Consider the following 19,911-nt stretch of genomic DNA (forward strand, 5'->3'; position numbering starts at 1 on the left):
CCCAACCCAAGGCAGCCGCTCAGAGGCCCTTTTGGAAACACACGCAGACAGGATCACAGCGGAGGCCTCGCACACGGACGATTACTACGGACCCTTGGACAACACGGGTTTGAATCACACGGGTCCACGTACACGCGGATTTTTTTTTACAGTTCCCTAGTGTAAATGGGTTTTCCTGTGCTCTTCTTAATAACAATCGTTCCTCTAGCTTAGTTCATTCTAAGTATACAGTATATTATATGTATAAACACAAAATACGCGTCCAGCGACTATGTTCTGGGTAAGGCTTCAGGTCAGCAGCAGGCCCTTAGTAGTTACGTTTCGCGGGAGTCAAAAGCTACACGCGGGTTTTCAGCGGCGTCGGGGGTTGGCGCCCCCGACCCCTGTGTTTTTCAAGGGTCAACTGCATGTCCTCAGGTGGCCTTAGCCTATTTCCTTGAGTCATCAAACAACACACGTCATTTTGTTCAGACCCGCTTAAGCGCGGGGAGAGGGAGGCCACACACAAGGAGGCTGAGACTCTGCCTGAATTGGGGGGCACCACCCCGTTGCAGTCAGAGCACGAAACCTCGCTCCCCTCTCTGTCTCAGGAGCTGGCCGTTTACACAGAGCCGGGCCTAAGGAACCATGTGCAACTATAGTTTTGCTTAATTAAACCCCACTTGAAAAGCACCGGGGGAGACTCTCTGGGTTGGAAGGCTTTGTGCCAAGTGTTCTTTATTTTTATTTTTTTTTTTGCATGTTATATTTTAATTTAGTTAACAGATCTTTAAAGAGGGGGGCATGCCTAAACTAGCCATCGGAGAAGTAGCAGAATGTTAGCAGAGTCAGACTTAGAACGTCAGACTGGCAGAGCTTGGTCGGTTTTATCCTCATTTCTCCCATCTGTGGGGGCAGACATCTGGGGACAGCTCTAGCCACGCTTGGGTCCGACAGATGAGACTCAGGGCTGCCCAGAGCACCTGGCATTGGCAGGAGACTGCCCCGTGCTTTCGGGGGCTTCTCCTACTGGAGGGAGGACGGCTCACGCTTCTGTACCACATGTGGGAGCGTCACATTCTGAAACCTACAAATTACTGCACAACAAACCAATTCCCCCTGCCCCATCGCACATCGGTGAGAATGGCAATAATTTTCCAAACTTCTAGATTTCAACATGAGAAACCACCTCAGTCACGAGCACGTGGACCGCCTAGCCACCAACTCTGCAGAGCTCTCTTGGGTCCAGCCCCGAGCCCTGGCCGGAGACCCCTTCTCAGGAGCCTGATCATTCCAGAAACCCACAGGCGCCATTTCCTCCTTTCTCTTTCCACTCACTTGGCTCGAGTTACCGCGTACCCCAGGCCTGTCTTTGACATCAGGATTCAGGGACCAAGTGAGAGACAACCCCTGCCCCCTGAAACCCACACACACCGATCAGGCTAGGCCAGGCCACTGGCCGGGTGCACGCTGCCCTGCAGGGGTACCTGGCTGTAGCCCCTGGGGGCACCCGAGCCCCATGCAACCTCGCCCGGCACCATCGGCCACCATCCCCGGTCCTGCAGAGCCTGCGCAACAAGCGATGGTGTCATTTCACAGACAAGGAAGCCGGTACCAGGAGGGTCAGCATTTCATGGCTACTGAGACAGTAAGGCCCACGACAGCAAGCAGAGCAGGGACGTAGGCTCTGATGGAGACACGGTGCAGTGCACTGCCCAGACCCCCTGCGCATCCCACCCCATGCCTGGTCTCTGCAGCCGTCTCGGCATGGCGACTCCTGGGGTACCCTTTGGACCCAGAATGAGAGTGTTTGCTGCTTCTCCTCAGGCCGGGGCACTTTAAATAAAAACAACCCACGCATTCTTGTGTTTGTATAAAAGATATTTACTTCAATTATCACACCTAGGGTGCTAGTGAGTAATAATACATGGTGTGAGTTTCATACAGTGATATTGCTTCTCCATATCATATAGGGACCGTTGTACAGTGCTGAGAACAAACATCGTATGGCTAACCAAGGACAGAAGGGACAATGCCAGGGGCCGACGGGTGCCTCCCCCACCCCCACGCCAGCTGGATCAACTTTTGACTCTTAATGTCGAAAACAAATAGCAAGGAAAAAAAAAATGTTACCAGAGATGGGTCACAGCAACACAACAGAGGCTTCTCGAAGCTATTTGTACAAAAATGACGCCTTTTTTTTTTTTGTTGGTTTTTTTTTTGTTGTTTTTTTGTTTTTTTTGTTTTTGTTTTTGGTCAGTTGGGTCTCTGTGAGGATTAAAAAAAAAAAGTCTGTGATTGTATTAACAAACGAGCTCTAAAAACATCTAAGACTTAAGTGCGTTACAGAAAATATAAAATACTGCTAAAATGTAAAGACACCACAATACACGGGGGGGCGGGGGCGGAGCGGGGGGCGGGGCAGGGGGCGGGGCGCGGGGCAGGGGGCGGGGCGCTGAGCTTATGAAAAGTATCCCGGAAGAAGTCCGCCACTCTGCGAGCGAGCTCGTCTCGTGCTGCGTTAGTAGTCTGGACAGGAGCGTGGCGCTACCCGCTCTCATGGCAAAGTAGTTATTGCACATCGCAAAGAGCTAGGTCTCACTCAGCGGAAAGGGACGCGGGGAAACCCACCTTTCCTTTTTTTTTTTTTTTTTTTTCCTCCCACTTCTATTTTCCGACCAATTATGCTCAAATGCTGTAAGAATTTTTGCATGAATCCTCACGTCTCCAAAATGCACAGCATTTTCTGAGGGGTCTCGGTGGGACGGGAGATGCCCGTTTTCTCAAGGAAAGAGGCAGAAAACGGCTCGAGAGAGAGAGAGAGAGAGAAAGAGAGAGAGAAATGCATAGACTAATTCGAGAGAAATGAAAACCCTTTGGTGGTGGTGGTGGTGGGAGCGGGCGGAGGGATGGGGGCGATGATTTCATTGGAGGGCTCTCTTTCAAAGAGACGAGAACAAGATCAGGACCCCCAACGATTTCAGAGAAGGGAAGAAGTCATGGCACGGAAAGCGAGGCGGGGGTTGGCTGTGTGACCCCACCTGGACCTTGGCCCCCCGGGGGAGCCCCGTCCTCCTGGGCCAGCCCCTCCTCACCGTCACACCTGATTAGCAAGCAACGTGTTTCCCCCCCCTCCACGCTTGACCACATTAAGGGGGGGGGAAGGGGCTCCCCCACGACCTCCCCAGTGAGGGTCCTCAAGCCATAGCCGGACTCGCAAACACCGCTGTTTCACAAGATGGTTTTGACCCAACTTTGTACGCAAGGAAAGCCACCACAAGAACGACAAGAAAAGCCAACACAACAGAGCAAACCAGCGCGAGCCTTGCGAGAAACCTCTCTCTCTCCCTTGGAAGCCACGGTCTCGCCCAGGCCAGCCGCGCCCGCTCTGACCAGGGCTCGCTGGAACTTCATGAACCCAGAAGGCTTACCAGAGGCTCTAGGAGGCTTTGGGGGAACTGAACTTCGCTCTTCTAAGTCTCTGTAGCCCCTCACGCGAGTGTTTTTCAACTCTCTCATTTAAAAAGTCAGACCCGGGGAGACCACCCGCTTTTGAGCGGCTACCCTGGAGACAGGTGTCTGATTCTGCTGGAGAAGCCCCCTCTGCCCCCCAGTCAAATCCCCAGACCCTTCGGTTCTTTTGGGGGGGGGGGAGGGTTTGTGTGTCTGTGTGTGTGTGTGTGTGTGGCGGGGAGGGGGGAGGGCAGGAGGCAGAAGACAGTAACCACCAGAGTGACAGCAAAAAGCATTTATAGCAACAACACAAAACAATACACTCCTGATAAGAACTTAAATGATTAACCCTAACAATAAATAGAAGAGGATAGAAATAAAAATTTTTTTTTTTTCTTCTCAAGGAAACATCCTTTTATAATTATCCTCACGCACGCTGGCAGGTCAGTAGCAGTCAACTCATCTCAAGGAAAGGTTAAGTGCTGGAAGGGATGGCTGTGGTCTCACAGTCGGGAGGGTTCTTAGCTGCTGAGTCACACCCCCCGCTCCGCCCCCCACCTCCCCTGCCACCCAGCTGGGTTCCCCCCGGGGCCTGTGGGCCCTGTACACCTAGCTCGGGGGTGGGGGGTGTCAGCAAGAGGCAGGCTGAGAGAGGGGAGGAGGGGGGGGCTGGGGAGGCCTGGTTTCCCTTCGGTTCATGAACAAACGGAACTACAGTGAACGTTCCCATCCACAACCTGAATCGTCCTGGTCTAAAGCTTACTTTGAGTTCATTTGGTGTGCAATACATTATCTCTTAAAAATGAAGAAAAATGATTTCTATTGCACAGAGCTTTTTACACACATAGTCATCTACTTAAGTGCTTTCTGTTTAAAGCAAACTACACACACACACACGCGCGCGCGTGCACACACAAAGGAAAGCAAAGAAAGCAAGCAAAGAAAAAGATGGAAAAAATGAAAAAGGAGAGGAACTTTCGAACAAAAGCAGCCCCGTGCCACTTTTTCGATGCATCTAGCTGAATGGCGTCTGGTTTCACCAGCGGAAGTCCCAACGCTTCCTTACACTGTGCTTCTGATTATTTTCCATAGGGATGTAGCCGTGACATTGGGATATAAGGCACCTTTCCTTTCTGATCACAGAAAGCTTGATACATAGCATAATAGCATATTTTGTGGTAGAAATTAAAGCCTAAACACTACAGAAATGACAGGAACACAGACTATACCTAACGTCACTGGAGAAACTAGACCCATGGAAAGCAACTCAAAGTTATTTTCAAAGGCTTCTAACAGGGGGATGGGGAAGTGCACATTTATGCATAGCCTAATGCCTTTCTCTCGCTAGCCTTTTTTAGGATTCTTCGCCTACAATGCCCAACTTTTAAAGTTAGCATTCCGGAGGAGACTAGGCGCTTTGGAAATGTCTTGTTAAAGCTAAATGTCACTTCATGCAAAAATTAGAATGGAGATACCACTGACAGTGTGGTCACAGCATCTTTGGAGGGGAGGTGGAGGAAGGACGGCGGCAAGGCCTGGGCAGGTGCGGGCAGGTCCCGCAAGTGAGAGAGACTGGGAAGTTGCATTTCCTCCTTCCCTGGTGAGGACGGGGCAGGGAACTCGGGTGCGGCTCATTTCCTGCCCAGCTCTCTGCCCTCCACGCCCCTCCTCTGCCTCCCTCATTCACTCCGAGGGTTCGGGCCTCTGCTTTCAGCACACCTCTAAGGGTTCACAGGCTGGATCTTTCTGGAACTTTCCTTGGGAACTTGTTTCCTTGTCGTTTTTGTCTACAGAAAGGCAGAAACCGGTGGGAATGGACATAAATGTTGCCAAACTGGACCTCCGTCTCAGCGAGCATGCCGGCCAGACCGACATTCAGTGCACCCGGAAACAGAACTCTGCTGGAGGCCCAGGCCACCACCTTGCCACTTGGGGCGGGAGCTCTGCCTTGGGGGTCACGAAGCCTCCCCTGTTGCCACCAAGGCCCACACGAAACCACAAAAGCACTGGGGTGGGGGTTTCTAACTGTGGGCTTTTCCTGACAAATGCCCAAGCGCGTGACGATGACAACAGATCCTTAGGCTTCCGCTTCCAAGTCGCTCCCACCAGGAGGACACAACGGCCACCAGAGAAGGTGGAGCCACGTCTAAGCAGGGGCCCCGGGAGCTGGGTTTTTCTGCACTGCGTAGAAACCGGTATGCTCTTTTGGGAAGAGTCTTGTGATTGAAGACTGGGATTGCAGATGGGACAACACCATTGCCTTTCCCGTCCTCGAGACGCTTCCAAAGGACGTCTCACAGTGGAGCTGACGCCACAACTTCCCTATGCCAGGGACAAATAAGGACAGAGTTCCCCGATGCCAGGTAGGAACCCTGGGGCCGTGTCCTCACGTGGCCAGCCAGGGGCAGCCCAGGGCAAGGGAAACGGCTCTGACAGATCCTAACAGCTGAGCGGGAATGGGCAGAAAGCGAAGGCGGGCCGGAGCGGGGCCCTGTGAGGCCTGAGACCGCCCCTGCCTGCAAAGGAAACGGCTACCGGCGTGTCAGGAACAGGCGGAGTCGAGAGAAAAATCCACGTGCCTCGAGCAGCACAGGTGTCCGTCCGTGTTGTGCTCACGAGAGAGAGGAGGGAAGGAGGCCTGCCCGCCAGGCCCAGACACACTCACGAACGCCACGATTCTAGCACTCTCGGCTCTCCCCTCCCCGCCAAGAGCCCCCCTGTGCCTCGCGGTTCTGAAGGGAGTTACGTCAAGTGGGAGCACAGGTTAGTGAGGTAGAAGGGGACAGAGGAGGAGTGTGCTGACAGGGAGGACATCTAGGGAGGGAAGGAAACGGCCTGCCTGAAGGAACGTGGCAGAGAGCCCACCCCGCGGGCCACGCGGGCCCGAACCTCGCCTTGCTCCATGCCCCCCCGCGCGGCTGGCTTGCTGGCCCCCCAGAGAGGGGGCTTGTGATGGCTAAGGGCAGACTCTTGTTTTTAGGCCTGTCGAGAGGCGGCTGTCATAGTGCATTTAAGGCAATGGCTGTTGTCCTCCAGCTCGAGATGGAGTAAGTCGTGAACACCGCTTCACGCGGTGCGCATCCCGGAAGGGTGTGATCTACTCCCCGCACCCCGGGTCCTCTGTTATCTTCAGTGAGGTTTGTTTTTCTAAGATGAGAGGGAGGAGAAACATTGCATAGAACGTCAATAGAGTTCATTGATCACTGCTGCGAGAGAGGGCAGGAGTTCTGCAGGAACAGAGAGACCCAGTCCACCTGCTGGGAAGGTACCTGTGGACTGAGCTCTGTGTGTGTGTGTGTGTGTGTGTGTATGTGTGTGTGAGACTGGGGCACGATCTTAGGGCCACGAGCCCACGCCACAGCTTTCCCTCCGGTTAGAGTACAACCTGCCTTCTGCTTAGTCTCCTCACAGCCCCACGATTGACATGGTTCGGGCCATGGAGGGAGACCAGGGGTTTCCTTCCTCCCAGAGGCGGGCCGGCTGGGCCGGGGGCTGCGGGTCCACGGGGAGGGTCTCTCACAGCCACAGAGAGCACAGAGAAACCCTCGACCCTGTAGCTCTCTGGGTCTGGACCACCAGCCAGCGGACCTGAACGTCCGCATCGGACAGGATGGTTTTTAAATGGGGAGAAAACAAAGATGCCGAAAGCAAGGACACGGGGCAGGGAGCCCACAACCGTCACCTTTTTGCCTCAGTCCCTCTCACAGACATTGTGGCTGTGGTTTAATAGTAGTCATACGAGTCAAGAGCCTGGCATTTCCTGGAGACTTCTGGAAGCCTGCGTCCTGGGACAGTCTGCTGCTCACGAGCTACCCCAGGTCGGGGTGCTGTTCACGCAGGTCGGCTCTGAGAATAATCGAGCTGAGCCAGCTGGCTGGGGGAATCCTTTCTTTAGAAAGGGTGGCCGGGCGGCCGGAGAGAAATCACAGACATCCCGACTGATCCCGAAGTTCAACGTTGGCGGTCACCTGGGAGCCAGGCGGTGGAAGTGGGCAGGCCCGGGTCTGGGACAGAACCCACACACCTTCCACCTCAGATACCCCACAGACGAGTGTGGGTGGGAGCCCAGGGTCAAGAGGCTGGATGTGAACACTGATTTTATACCGGGCTTCCACTTAGCCAGCTAAGTAATGGCAAAAACCTTTAAGTTATGAACACTGCCTCCAATTAACAAAAAGGAGCCATTTAAAATGGTATAATGGAGCTTGTAATTAAGTGTTAGTGTTTTATACGGAACCGTTTTCCCCAGGGGAGAGGTACAAATCAGCTTTTTAAACTGATGGAGCAGAGAGAGAGGAGGAGGTCGGCTGCCTGTGGGAGCTACTGCTTGGAATGCCAGCCAGCTGAAGGTACGCCCCCCGGAGAGGATGCTGTTCAAGGCACTTGAATATTGCTTATCAAGGTGAAAGATCAACCCTTAGACTCGAACTGAGAGGTGCGACAAGGAGGGGGGACGCTCCCCCCACCCCCTGAAAGGTTTCTGTTATTTAGTGGCAGCTCTTAAAAGTATTACAGACAGTGAAAGCTTGACACAAAAGATCATACGGTTGGGGTCACGCTTGAAAAAAAATAATAATAAATAGAGGGAAAAAAAAATACAAACACAGAACCGCAAGCAAACTTTAACCAACTGATTGTATCGAGCACCCAGATGTAAGTCTGGCCAAAAAGGTAGAGTGGAAATCAACGAAAACCTAGTTAAGAAAACAAAACGAAACAAAACAAAACACAAACCAACCAACAAAACCCAACAGAAAGGACTAAACCGCTTGGAAGAGCCCGAGTGGCTGTTTTACTGTTTCTATTTGGCCACTAGAATGGACAAACTTACTTATACTTTCTCAATTTCCTCGGGTTGAACACCTTTGTAAATAACAGTCATGCCTTTAAAACTAAAACACTACCCTAGTACTTCGGTTAACTCCCTGGTTTTCATTCTAATGAAAAATCAGATATTCCGAGATTGATCACACACGATGACAAAATTCCCTCGAGGTTTTCGTGGAGAGGACACCACAGTACTGTCAGGGGCTCTGCTACTCACTGTCCTAGGGGGTCACTAACGCCAACTCGCTCTTCTTAACGCACCTGCATCGAGCCAGATGGTAATCTGCTTCCCCTTAAGCTCCTCCATTTTGAATTCTCTTCTCACTGAACCGGGTATCAAGTTCAGAGATGATACGACCATCGAAAGACAAACAGCCTGCCTCCCAGCCTCCTAGAGCCTTCTGAAAACTTCTTATTCATGAAAAGGCATTGTCTTTAGTGTAGTGACTCTTAAATTTGTGAAAACTTGAACTAAGTGCTGCGGTTGCAGGTTAAAAGACTGTAAATGAACTACATAATTCCTAAAACATCATGCAAGAAATGTGGTTTCACATCTTACAGTCAAAGTCCTACAAAGTTAATTAATACAAGCACACTGAGGTGTAATAGTGGGAGCATACCTTGAAAATTATAACTCCCTCCCACCCCCCCAAATCAAAAAAGGTAATATTAATTAAACTTAAGAAATAATGAATGCACCATTAAAATGCCATCCAAAGATGTTGACCTAAGACAAAGGTTTCAATGATACACAATACGGTCAAAAAGTTTTCAATCAGTAATATACAGTAGGACAACTACATCTTGTAAATTATACCCAATACTGCCGGCAGTCTATCCCTCTAAGAATATTTGCCCCTTTCATCCCTTCCTAACAATCAGATAATAAAATACAGCACCTATAAATAAGCAAAAAAAAATATATATATATACCGAAATCATCTATTGTTAGTTTAAAGATATGGCAATAAAGGAGTCTAAATTAGCAAACTTGTAGAAGCCATAACTGATAAAACAGCTTATTGAAAAAAGGTGGCAGTAATGCACTCTATGTGTGCACAGGTACTTAAGAAAATACACAGACGTATAAAATTGCACACACGCACACACGCACACTCTCATCCGCCTCTATTCTCACGCATATACACATAGACAACGGGAGGAATCCGAGACAAGTTAGACTTCTGATTTGTACTTAGACTGCCCTAGACTGTGCATAAAAGAACTGTTCCAAGAGGCAGAATGAAGGAAGCGCCAATGGAAGGTCTGGTCTGGAAGTGAAGAGCGTGTGTGAGTGCGGCCCGTCTACAGGGGTGGGAGCAGAGCCCAGACTGCCACGTTCTCTCTTCTGCAGGGAAGGAAGCTTCCCACGACGTCAACAGTCCTCAGTGCTTGTGGTGGGAAGAGCGGGTGGAGGGGGGCGGGGGGGGGGGGAGAGAGAGAGTGCGCGTGCGCGAGAGCCCTGCCCAGGCCCGGGGAGCGGCGGCCCCTGGTGGGGCTCAGTCCATCAGGCGCCCGGGAGAGTGCTGTGCGGTGTGCTGCCTTCTGTGCCAAGGAAAGCCTGCTGCCCACGCCGGCCGGGCCCCTGCGGCCCCCGACTGCCTGCCGCCGCCTCGGCGGCCCACTCTTTCCTCCGTGCTTTACACGCTCGCACGCGTGCCGACGCGCTAACACAGACGTAGACACCATAAATTAAACAGAATGAACGGGGACATGCTACAGTTCTAACTTGTCTCCTAAACCTCCGAGATATGAGGTCTGATCAGCGTGCTCTGCGGTTAGAGGTTAAAAAGCAGATTATAAAATACCTAGATTCGGATCTTTTCTTTTTGTCCTGATTTGGCCTAGAATGGAGTGTATTAAACAGACCCTGGCCGGCAAAAGCCCAGAGGTCAGTTAAAGCTATGGATCACTGTGCACTACATGTCAGGATTCTATGCACGTACGAGAAAACACTACCTCAGCTACCACAAAATCAGATCGTTTCCTGATGTGACTTCTCTTTCTGTTAAAAAATATGTGGAGTAAATGTGTTTTATTTTAATTCAAAGTCTCAAACGAGAAGATTCTTTACTTGAAAATATTTAGGAATCCAAACTAGTGTGTTTAGAGTCGGTTTGACTGTGCAATCTCTTAGTGGCAACTGAACAGCTACAAAAACTTTCTTTTTTAATTTTTCTGAAAAATCCCCCCTCCCCCCCATTTTTTCCTGGTTTAAGAAGATAATAGTGTATTATCGCTCTGAAGCCATTAGATGGCAGATAAAAAGCCCCCTTTTAATATGTGGGTTTGATTTTTTTTTTTTTTTTAAAGCCCACACGAAAGAGGAGGGCGCAAGGCAAAGCTGTAAGAGTTATTCCAGAACCTGTGGAAATCACTTAGGGCAATAAAAAAAACACTTCAGGGTACAAAAAAGCTCGACTACACATTTCCGTTTTCTTCCTTGAAAACACGACATAGATTGGGCTTAATGCTCCTTTGTTTTCTATATGCACCTTGGCCTATGGCGATTTTGCCCTGTGGCCCGCAGGGCGGTAAGTGCGCAACACGGTCCAGGCCGCGGAGTCGGCGCCCGCCCCTCTGCCCGGCCCGGCCCAGCGCGGCCCGACCCGACCCGGCCCGGCCCGGCCCGGCCCGGCCCAGCCCAGCCCAGCCCGGCGCGGCTCAGCCAGGCTCGGCTCGGCTTGGCCCAGTTCGGCCCAGCTCGGCCAGACTCGGCCCGGCTCGGCCAGACTCGGCTCTGCCCGGCTCGGCCCAGCTCGGCCAGACTCGGCCCGGCTCGGCGAGGCGAGACGCGGCTCGGCTCGGCTCGGCTCGGCTTGGCCCGGCTCGGCCCAGCTCGGCCAGACTCGGCTCGGCCCGGCCCAGCTCGGCCCAGCTCGGCCCCGCTCGGCCCCGCCCGGCCCGGCTCGGCGGGCGGCGCCCTCTCAGAACTCCCATTCGATGGGCTCCTCCCGGCTGGCGGCCTTCTCCAGGCGGTGGATTATGCTGTTCAAGTTCGCGGCCTTCTTCTTCCTCAAGGGGTTGTCTCGCGAGTCCCTGGCGCCCGCCGCCTCCGGGAGGCCGAAGAGGCTCTGCAGCGAGCTGGCCCTGCGGGCGGCCGCCGGCGCGCTGGTGCTTGGCAAAGCGGAACTCCTGTCGGCGCCGTCCCGGGCCCGGCAGGGGCCCTCCGCCGGCGGGGCGGCTGAGGTAGCGGCGTCCTCCCCGGCCGCGGGTGCGGCGGCGGCGGCGATGGCGGGGTTTGGCACGGACCCCGGGCCGTCGACGGGGCCCTCGGGCGGCGGGGGCGGTGGCGGCGGCGGCGGCGGCGGCGGCGGGGGCGCCCGGGGCCGGCCCTCGTCGTCGGCGTCGTCCGGGGCCGGGGCCCCCGAGGGCGGCGGCTGCGCCTTCTCCGCCGGCCTCGGCGCCTCCTCCCGCTCCTCCGGGGCCTCGGCCGGCCCTCCCTGAGACTTGGCGGCGGCCGCGGGGCCGCCCGGCTCCTCGGCGTCCACGGCGCCCGGGCCCTCGGCGGCTTCCACGCCGTCGCAGCTGTCGCCCTCCGAGCTGGGCGCCGCCCGGCTGCTTCGGGCCGACGGGGAGTCGCTGGCCCCGGCCTGGCCCTGGCTCCCCGCCTGAATCTCTTCAATGAACAGTTCTCTGCGGATCCGAGACCTGCGAGACACAAGCGGGAGGGCGCCGTGAGCGGGGCTGCTGGGGGGTCACCCGCAGGTTCCCAGACCCTGCGCCTTTGCAGGGTGGTCCCTCGGCTGGCTGCTGGCCTCCTCTTCCCCGCGAGGACGGCGCGCCCGTGTGCCTCGTTCAAAGGGCGCCCTCCCCACATGCCCGTCCCGCCCCACCTCCCAGCAGGTTGCGGGTGGCCCGGTCGCGCACCCTGCACACCCCGGCCCCGCCCGGCCCGGGGTACACGGTGGTGACCGCGGGCGGGACTAACAGCTGGAAATGCAGGATGGATGCTAACGCGAGAGAGAACCAACGAATACACAGCGCCCAGGGCCAGAAGCTTGAGCCTGGTGCTCTGAGCCACAGATCGGGGCCAGGGCCCTGGGCAGGGTCACTTTCGATCAGGCAGGAAGGAGACCACATAGGCGCTCCAACACACCAAGCATGTTGCCATCAAGCAGGACCGCCCCTACCGGGGACCCAGCGCTCCCTTACTTTGTTGTGTCTGAAGGAGCAGCTACAGATGGACCCTGGCCTTCCCCGTCTTGGGGCCCTGAGTGACATCAGGAAAGGACTCTTAAGTCTGTTTCTGTGCTAGAGTTTCTCCTTCCATCTGCTCACGGCACTAGGCTCCATCCGAACTCTCTAGATGGTTATTCTGAAGAGCTGAAAAGCCTCTGATCAGTGTGCCAGCTGTTACTGGAAAAGCATCCTCAGGTCATCCGGCTCGAAGCCCACTGTCGTGCAGAAACTGGGCCTCCCGACAGCCCTTGGTTAGACATGCGATAAAAATATTTTCTGCAGTACATAGACCCCAGTAGAGGTGACATGTTTGGAGAGCCCACTATATGCCAGGCCTTGTGTTGGACGTGGGGAGTGTTGAAGCCAGGGAGAGCGTTTTCAGCCCGGTGTGTCCAAACCCTCGGTGGTGGTGATGTGTTCATGCTGGTATCTGCTCCCGGCATGGCCTGAGCCCTGACCCTTGTCCTGAGGATGGTTTCTGAGTGAGAGCTGCAGGGTGAGGTCCTAAACCTACCGCCCTCCGCCCCCCCCGGAAGTTCTCTGGCATAAGTGAAGACTTTCTTCTCTGGGCCTACCACGGGGGCCTGTGAAATGCAAGCCCTTGTCGATAGGCTCCTGGACACCGGGCTGCGAGGGCGAGCCTGTTCTGCTGTCTTTCAAGGCCCTCGGCAGCCAGGAATGCCTGCTGGGGTGAACGCCTAATCCCGTCCCACCCGGGCTGGGGAGGTGGGAGCTAGACGGGCAGGCCACAGGTCTGCTGGGTACTAACTCTGAGTCCCAGGGGGCGGACTGGCCCAGAATGGAGCACAGGCTTTTATGGGACCAGGCCAACCTGGGTTTGAAATCTGGCTTTGTAAGACTTAGTAGCTATACAGCTTGGAAGAAAGGTCCTGAGCTGTTTTGAGCTTCAGATTTCTTATCTGAAAAATGTGGAGAATAGCATCTTCCTTGCAGAGATGTTAAGACTAAAATATTAACGGATAATATAGGACACATAGTAGACCCAGAAAAAAAGGGGACTATTCAGACCCTCCACCTGCCTTTTGAGAGACAGAATCCCTGGTGTTAGGTGCTAAGGCTGAGCTAAAAGGCCTGGGGGGGAGGGAAGGGACAGCTGCACCTGGGGCCTGGTATCCTGGCTGCCACCCTCGGCTGTTCGAGAATCTGATTAGACGCTCCTGGTTGACTGCCTGGCATGTACTACATGCTCCACCGACTGGAGACCTCATCCTTCTTAGTCTAGATTTGTCTCCATGTCCATGAAAAATACCGTCTTCTGATCTAGACAGACCAGGTCCCAGGAGCGGATCTGGTTTTCAAACAAGTCACACAAGGTTCGCAGGACACCGTGGTGTTTAGGGCCCGGCAGTTTCTCCTGGGTTGACCTGTTCTTCTAGGAGGAGACCAGGTGTCCTGTGGGAGGTAGTCTGTTCTGGCATTCCTGGCCCTGTTCCTGGGCGAATGGTCACCTTAAGATACTTCTAATGCCCTCCGAGTGAAAGGATAAGAGGAAGTAAAATTGTATTTTTTTGATGTGTCTAAAAATTGATCCCCCCTTCCCCATTATTCCCTGTGGGTTCCGGTAGGGCAGGGGAAAAAAAGAAAATCAACTTCTGCCGTCCAACGCCCGCAGAATGTGAGAAACTCTCTCCTCCCTGAGGAGTTTGGTGCATGCGTGCCAGTCCTTACATGAAGCTCTTGGGGGTCTACCAGGCTAAGCTGGTGTCTGTTCGAAGCGTTTAGTTGGAGAGCTGATGCCACGGAGGGAGAACTCACTCTCTGCTCTGCACTTTGTCTCCTGGGTGACTGGGTGACTTCAGTTCTTTGGGCTTTATGCAAATTCTGAATGACCTAGTGCTCACTTCTCATCTGACCTATTTTGTGGCTTGTAAAGATTCTTTTCAGGGGCGCCTGGGTGGCTCAGTCGGTCAAGTGTCTGCCTTCAGCTCAGGTTATGATCCCGGGGGGCCTGGGATCAAGCCCCATATCAGGGGAGCAGGGGAGCCTGCTTCTCCCTCTTCCCTGCTTGTGCTCTCTCTGAAATAAATAAAATCTTAAAAAAAAAAAATTCTTTTCAGTTCTTTTTTCAAGACCCTGCACATCTCACACCTCTTCCACGATATTTTTTCCAGATCTCTCCGGCTGAAACGAATCTCTGCCCGGTTCTTCCATTTGTCTTAGCCCAGCCCGCTTTGTTGCGGTTCCTTCTTTTTTCTTTCTTTTTTTAAAAATATTTTATTTATTTATTTGACAGAGACAGAGATCACAAGAAGGCAGAGAGGCCAGCAGAAAGAGAGGGGAACGCAGGCTCCCTGCTGAGCAGAGAGCCCGATGCGGGGCTCGATCTCAGGACCCCGAGATCATGACCCGAGCTGAAGGCAGAAGCTTTAATCCACTGAGCCACCCAGGCGCCCCTGTTGCAGTTATTTCTGAAAGGAAACATTTACTGAGCATCTACTCTAGATCTGGATCTGAGCTCTTTTGCTAAGTTCCGAGTTCTACTGCTCCTCCTCTCTGCCCCTTCTCCCTTGTGTTGCATATGCTTGAATTTGCTCATGTTAAAGGCACACATGGGGCCTCGCCACACTGAGCGGCTGGCCACCTGTGATGGGGTGGGCAGTCCCATAGCTGTCAGCAAGATGAGTGACAGAAGCTGAGGACTCTGGAGAGCGCGTGCCCTGGCCAGGAGGCAGGGACCGCCATTCAGCTGAGGCCTGTGGGTGAGATCTGGGGGAAAAGGTGACCCCAGCGGGGCCGGGGGAAATGGTACCCGGAGTTGCTCTGTGTAACAGGCAGCAACATTACTCGGTCCTCTCGAGTTACCACACTTGCACTAAAATGGGCACAGTGTGCAGAAGGGTCAAGAATACATATTCAAATGCACCTCTGTGTCTGGAAAGTGAAAATGGGATTGCACAACACCTGGCAAAGAAGGGGAGGCCTCTGGGGAACTCTGCCCAGGTTCCCATTCATTCTCCTTCATTTCCCTTGTCTACTGCTCTTGAAGCTTCCTTCCCTGTAGAGGGAGCGCCACCGTCACCCCGGCTAGCCTTGCTCTGCCTCTGGTTTTAGCTCATCTGTGAATTTAGGATGAATAAGTTGGTCGTGCTCAGCTCGTGTGCTTGCTTTGTCCTCACAGGAGGCAGCCCGCACACGGGGAGGCCTGCGGGCGACAAGTGCTGCCATGACCGATAAATCTGCCTGGTTCCAGGGGGTCAGGCAGCAGGGCTGTTAGGCTCTCACGCTAAGCTACGAACGCTCACTTGGCTCTCATCAGCAGTCAAGGTATTATTTTGGCTCCCGTCTAGTATTTTAAAACCTCCCAGTTGGCTCAGCACCTGAGGGTGGGAGTGGGGTTGCCGGGCCACTTGGGAAACCGCAGCAGAGCCTAACAGAGAAGGCAGGGGCCTGCTGTCTAGGGTGTGCTGTTGGCCACTGCCTGTTTGAGGTGAGAAACTGGGAGGGCGCTACCTGCACCGGCTACGTGTGTGTCCTGGTCACCTGGGTAGAACCAGGAGCACCTGCCCCAGTTCTGTTGAGCCCTGGAGAAAAGGGACGTTCTGATGACAACCAGCAATTGATGGTCACCTCCAGGGCATTCAGCACTCACTCTCACCGCGGCCCTGGGAAGTCCCGGTTTCTGGCAGAGAAGTCCGGATGACAGCCGTGGTCCACAAGCCTGTGTGTCCGTGGACTTTCATGAGCTCATCCAAACATCTTACCCTTGTCTGCCTTGTTCTACGGGAGAGCACTAGGCTCTTCTGCCTCTGTCCTTTACTTAACCCCTCGGAGTTTTAGGTTTTCCACCTATGAAGTGCAGGTAAAAATGTGTCCCTTAAAAGACTGTGATGATCAAGTGGGACCGTGCTGATTAAAACACTTGGGGGGCGCCTGGGTGGCTCAGTGGGTTAAGCCTCTGCCTTCAGCTCAGGTCATGATCTCAGGGTCCTGGGATCGAGCCCTGCGTCGGGCTCTCTGCTCAGCGGGGAGCCTGCTTCCTCCTCTCTCTCTGCCTGCCTCTCTGCCTACTTGTGATCTCTGTCTGTCAAATAAATAAATAAATCTTTAAAACAGTTGGGCTCAGTGTCTGGAGATCTAGTAGATGCTCAATAAATCTTCATTAACTCAATTTATTTAATGACAAAACTACTCAGATTTATTTGGAAGACGATGCTGTCATGATCCTGGAGTCCCAGGATCAAGTCCCACATCGGGCTCCCCGCTCGGTGGGGAGGCTGCTTCTCCCTCTGATCTCGTCCCTCTCACACTCTCTCTCCCTCATTCTCTTTCCCTAATAAATAAATAAATAAAATCTTTAAAAAAAAAAAAAAGGTAGAAACTTTCGCTGTTGTGGACCCACGGATGCCTACGTTCTCTCTGAGTGATAACAGTTTTTCTGGCCACAGCAGATGTGTGTGGTCTCTGACCATGTGATTCTACATTCTGGGAGTTAAAAACTCTAATGAGACTTTGAAAAGCCAACTAACCGACCAAACACCAAGCTTTTAGTCCCCCAGCCAACCAGGGCCAAGTCCCAGAGCGTCATCCCTGCGCACCGTCCCCAGCCACTGTCTGCAGGACAGAGAAGCCACTTCCCGAGGGCCGATGGCGCGCTCTCCCGGAGCCCGGATTCCCTGGGCCCAGAGTGGTCCAAGCCGGACCATACCTGTAATTGTGGAACCAGTTGATGACGGTGCTGGTTTTCAAGTTGAGCTGGGTGGCGAGTTCTTCGATGGTTTTTGGTGACGGGTATGGCTTTTGCTGATAAGCTCGTTTCAGAGCTTCTTTCTCCTCCGGAGCTAGCACCACCCGGGGTTTCTTCAGCTGGTGCTGGGGCTGGGGGCTGGCGCCCTGGCTGTAGTCAATGCCCGCGGAGGGGGGCTCGCAGGGCTGGCTGTCGCTGACTGAGCTGTGCCGCCGCTTCATGTACGCTGAGGGAGGGAGAGAGAGCGGACTGAGCTGCAGGCCCCGGTGGGAGATCCGCCCAAGGCCCCAACCCCACCCCACCCACAGTACCACGGTGCCCCGTCGGTTCACAATGACTTCTGTGTAGATCTTGCCAGCTGGCCGTTCCGCCCTGCCCTTCCCAAGAGCGTCTCAAAACACTTGGACTAGAACTGTTCGGAAACCCAACACACACACTCATCAGGGACCTGCTCTGCTGTACTGCGAGGTCGCCGGCTGTCCCTGCTTAACGGCTTAGTGGGGGATGCAGAGAAGTGTACAGGTGACCCCTGCAGAGCTCAGCGAGGCGTCAAGGGAGGCTTCCCAGGAGAATCTTGAAGGCCAAGGACTGATTAACCAGAAAAAATAGGTGATGAGGTAGAAGATGGTAGGAGGCTATTCCAAAAAGTGGGACAAGCATGTGCAAAGACCCAGGGGCACGAGACGGCACAGTTCCAGAGTGTGTGTGTGTGTGTGTGCACATGGGGTGTGGAGGGGGATGGAGGAGCTGGAGAGACAGGCAGAGTCTGGGTAGGCAGGACGTTTGGACTTGACCTTAAATGCAGTGGGAGGAAATGGAAAGGTTTTAGTTCGGGGAATGGTGTGAGTAGCTATACGTGTTTTGGAAAGGCTGCTCTGGCCGCAGTTTGGAAGATGGGGCGGATGGGCAGGCTGGCAGGAAGGCCCTCAGTTAGGAGGTAAGAATGATAAAGACTGGAACCGGGGAGCCGGTGAAGGAGCTGGAGAAAAGCAGAGGGCGCAGGGGTGGTAAGGGCCAGAGCTGACAGGACCGGCGGACAGACTCCTGAGGGACTGAAGAGAGTGGAGGAGCCCCCTGGTCTCAGGCTGGGAGATGAAGGGGGCTGCTGGCGTCTCTGGGCTGGGCAGCACGGAAGATGGGAGAAGACGGTGATTCGTCTGAAAACAGTGAAATTGGAGGGGGTCTCTGAGTCGCCCGCAGGGAGATGTCCGGTAGGCAATGGGACAGGCAGGTATGCAGCTCAGAAGAACAGCCGGACTGGGGAGAGAGATTCTCGGACCATCGGAACAGAAACCGCGGTTGCCATCTGTGCCGTCGAGGAGAAAGACCGGGGCTGAGAACGGAACCCCGTGGGACACCCGTGGGCAGAGGTCCACCAGGAAGCAGCAGCCAGGAGGGAGACAGGAGGGGACAACGGTGGGAGAGAAGGGGTGAGCGAGGAGAGATGACCGATGGCCGCAGTGCTGCAGAGAGCCTGATGAGGACCCAGAGGGCAGCTTTAGCGGTTAGGACGGAACTGGGGACTGTGGTGAACGGTGCAGTGTCGCTGTGGGAGCAGAAGCCGGGCGGCAGGAGGCGGAGTACTCGACGGGAGGTGAGGAGGTGAAGGCAGTGAGCCTGAGCTATGACGTTCAGATGCTCAAATGAGAACGAACAGCGAGAGACAGGATGGCTTCTAGAAGGGAAGTCAGGGCTGAGGGCGGGTTTAAAGATGAGCGCGAGCTGACAGTGTTTCCAAAGCTGAGGGGAGAGAGCTGGGGGTACAGGTGAGAGCGGGGATCCCTACAGGTGCCGCGGAAGGCAGGACGGGCGGGGGCGGCAGGTGCAGACAAGCTGACGGGGGCTGGGGCGGGAGAGCCGGTGGCCCGTGTTCTCCCGAAGGAAGGAGGCAGGAGCAGAGGTGATGTGAAGTGATGGGGACAGAGTCTTGAGAAGGGGTGGCTGGGAGAGGGGAGAAGAGCAGGGACCCCGCTGAAGCTGGGGCCCCCCAAATCTAAGGCGGCACCAACCCATGTAGCGCTGGGTTGCCCCGGTCCCGGAAGCCAAGGAGGGCGGGTGGAGAGAGCCGGCAGGGCGCGCTAATCCAAGGCTGGGATTTGCTGGGGGATGGCGAATGGGAAGGCGGAGAGAGAGGAGTCCACCTCGGACGATGGCCAGAGCATCCTGGAATGATGGATCATGGAGTCTGGGATGCTGGCCGAAGGAGGTAAGGGTACCAGAAGGCAAAATGATGCGGCGAAGCATGGGAGGGAAGATCGGGGGCCTGGAGGCCGAACGAGCCAGGGAAACACGGAAGGACAGCAGAAAGTGGTCAGCGAGTGGGGTGTCCGGGAAGTAGAGCAGTTGTGGGTGACGGCAAGACTCGGGGAGAAAAGCCCAGGGTTGAAGAGGTCAGAGAATTTGAGGCCTGAGACGGGGTGGGGGTGGGTTTTAAAATCCCCCTGGATGGGGCAGGATACGGGTATGGGGGAAGGCCGCAGTCTGGGGACCACGGTCTTGAGAAAAAGTCTAGAGTGAGCGGAAGGCTGGCGGGTGACGGAGAGTGGGGGCACTTGAAGCCCAGCGCCTGGAAGGGGCCGAGGAGGCGGGGGCCTGCCCTGGAGTGCAGGGGAGGGGGCTGGGGGGCTGGACGCTTCAGGAAACGTGCACCTGCCCTGGAAGGGGCAGCAGGTGACAGCCTCGCAGCCCAGCAGCTGGGAAGGAGCAGAGTCCTCATGCCCTTGACGTGGCCTTTTACCGGGGCGGGTGGGGGGGGGGACTGGAGG

At 54.7% G+C, this 19,911-nt stretch overlaps 1 protein-coding gene across 10 annotated transcripts in view; it reads right to left on the bottom strand.

Annotated features, from left to right (window-relative positions):
- CUX1 (cut like homeobox 1) overlaps positions 1-19,911 on the bottom strand; it is a gene marked incomplete at both ends in the record, with an annotated part of 363,457 nt that overhangs the window by 14,562 nt on the left and 328,984 nt on the right. For 5 of the 10 annotated variants that reach the window (XM_080830219.1, XM_080830218.1, XM_080830217.1 and 2 more), the window contains 2 exons: positions 11,187-11,910; positions 17,108-17,372. The exons of the other annotated variants lie outside the window; for them this stretch is intronic. In XM_080830219.1, the coding sequence (XP_080686345.1) occupies positions 11,187-11,910; positions 17,108-17,372 (989 nt within the window). Of the gene's footprint in view, positions 1-11,186; positions 11,911-17,107; positions 17,373-19,911 lie in introns of those variants that run through there. 10 annotated transcript variants of the gene reach the window in all.

Source organism: Martes martes (assembly GCF_963455335.1).
Source record: "Martes martes genome assembly, chromosome: 18".
Classification (NCBI taxonomy): Eukaryota; Metazoa; Chordata; class Mammalia; order Carnivora; family Mustelidae; genus Martes; species Martes martes.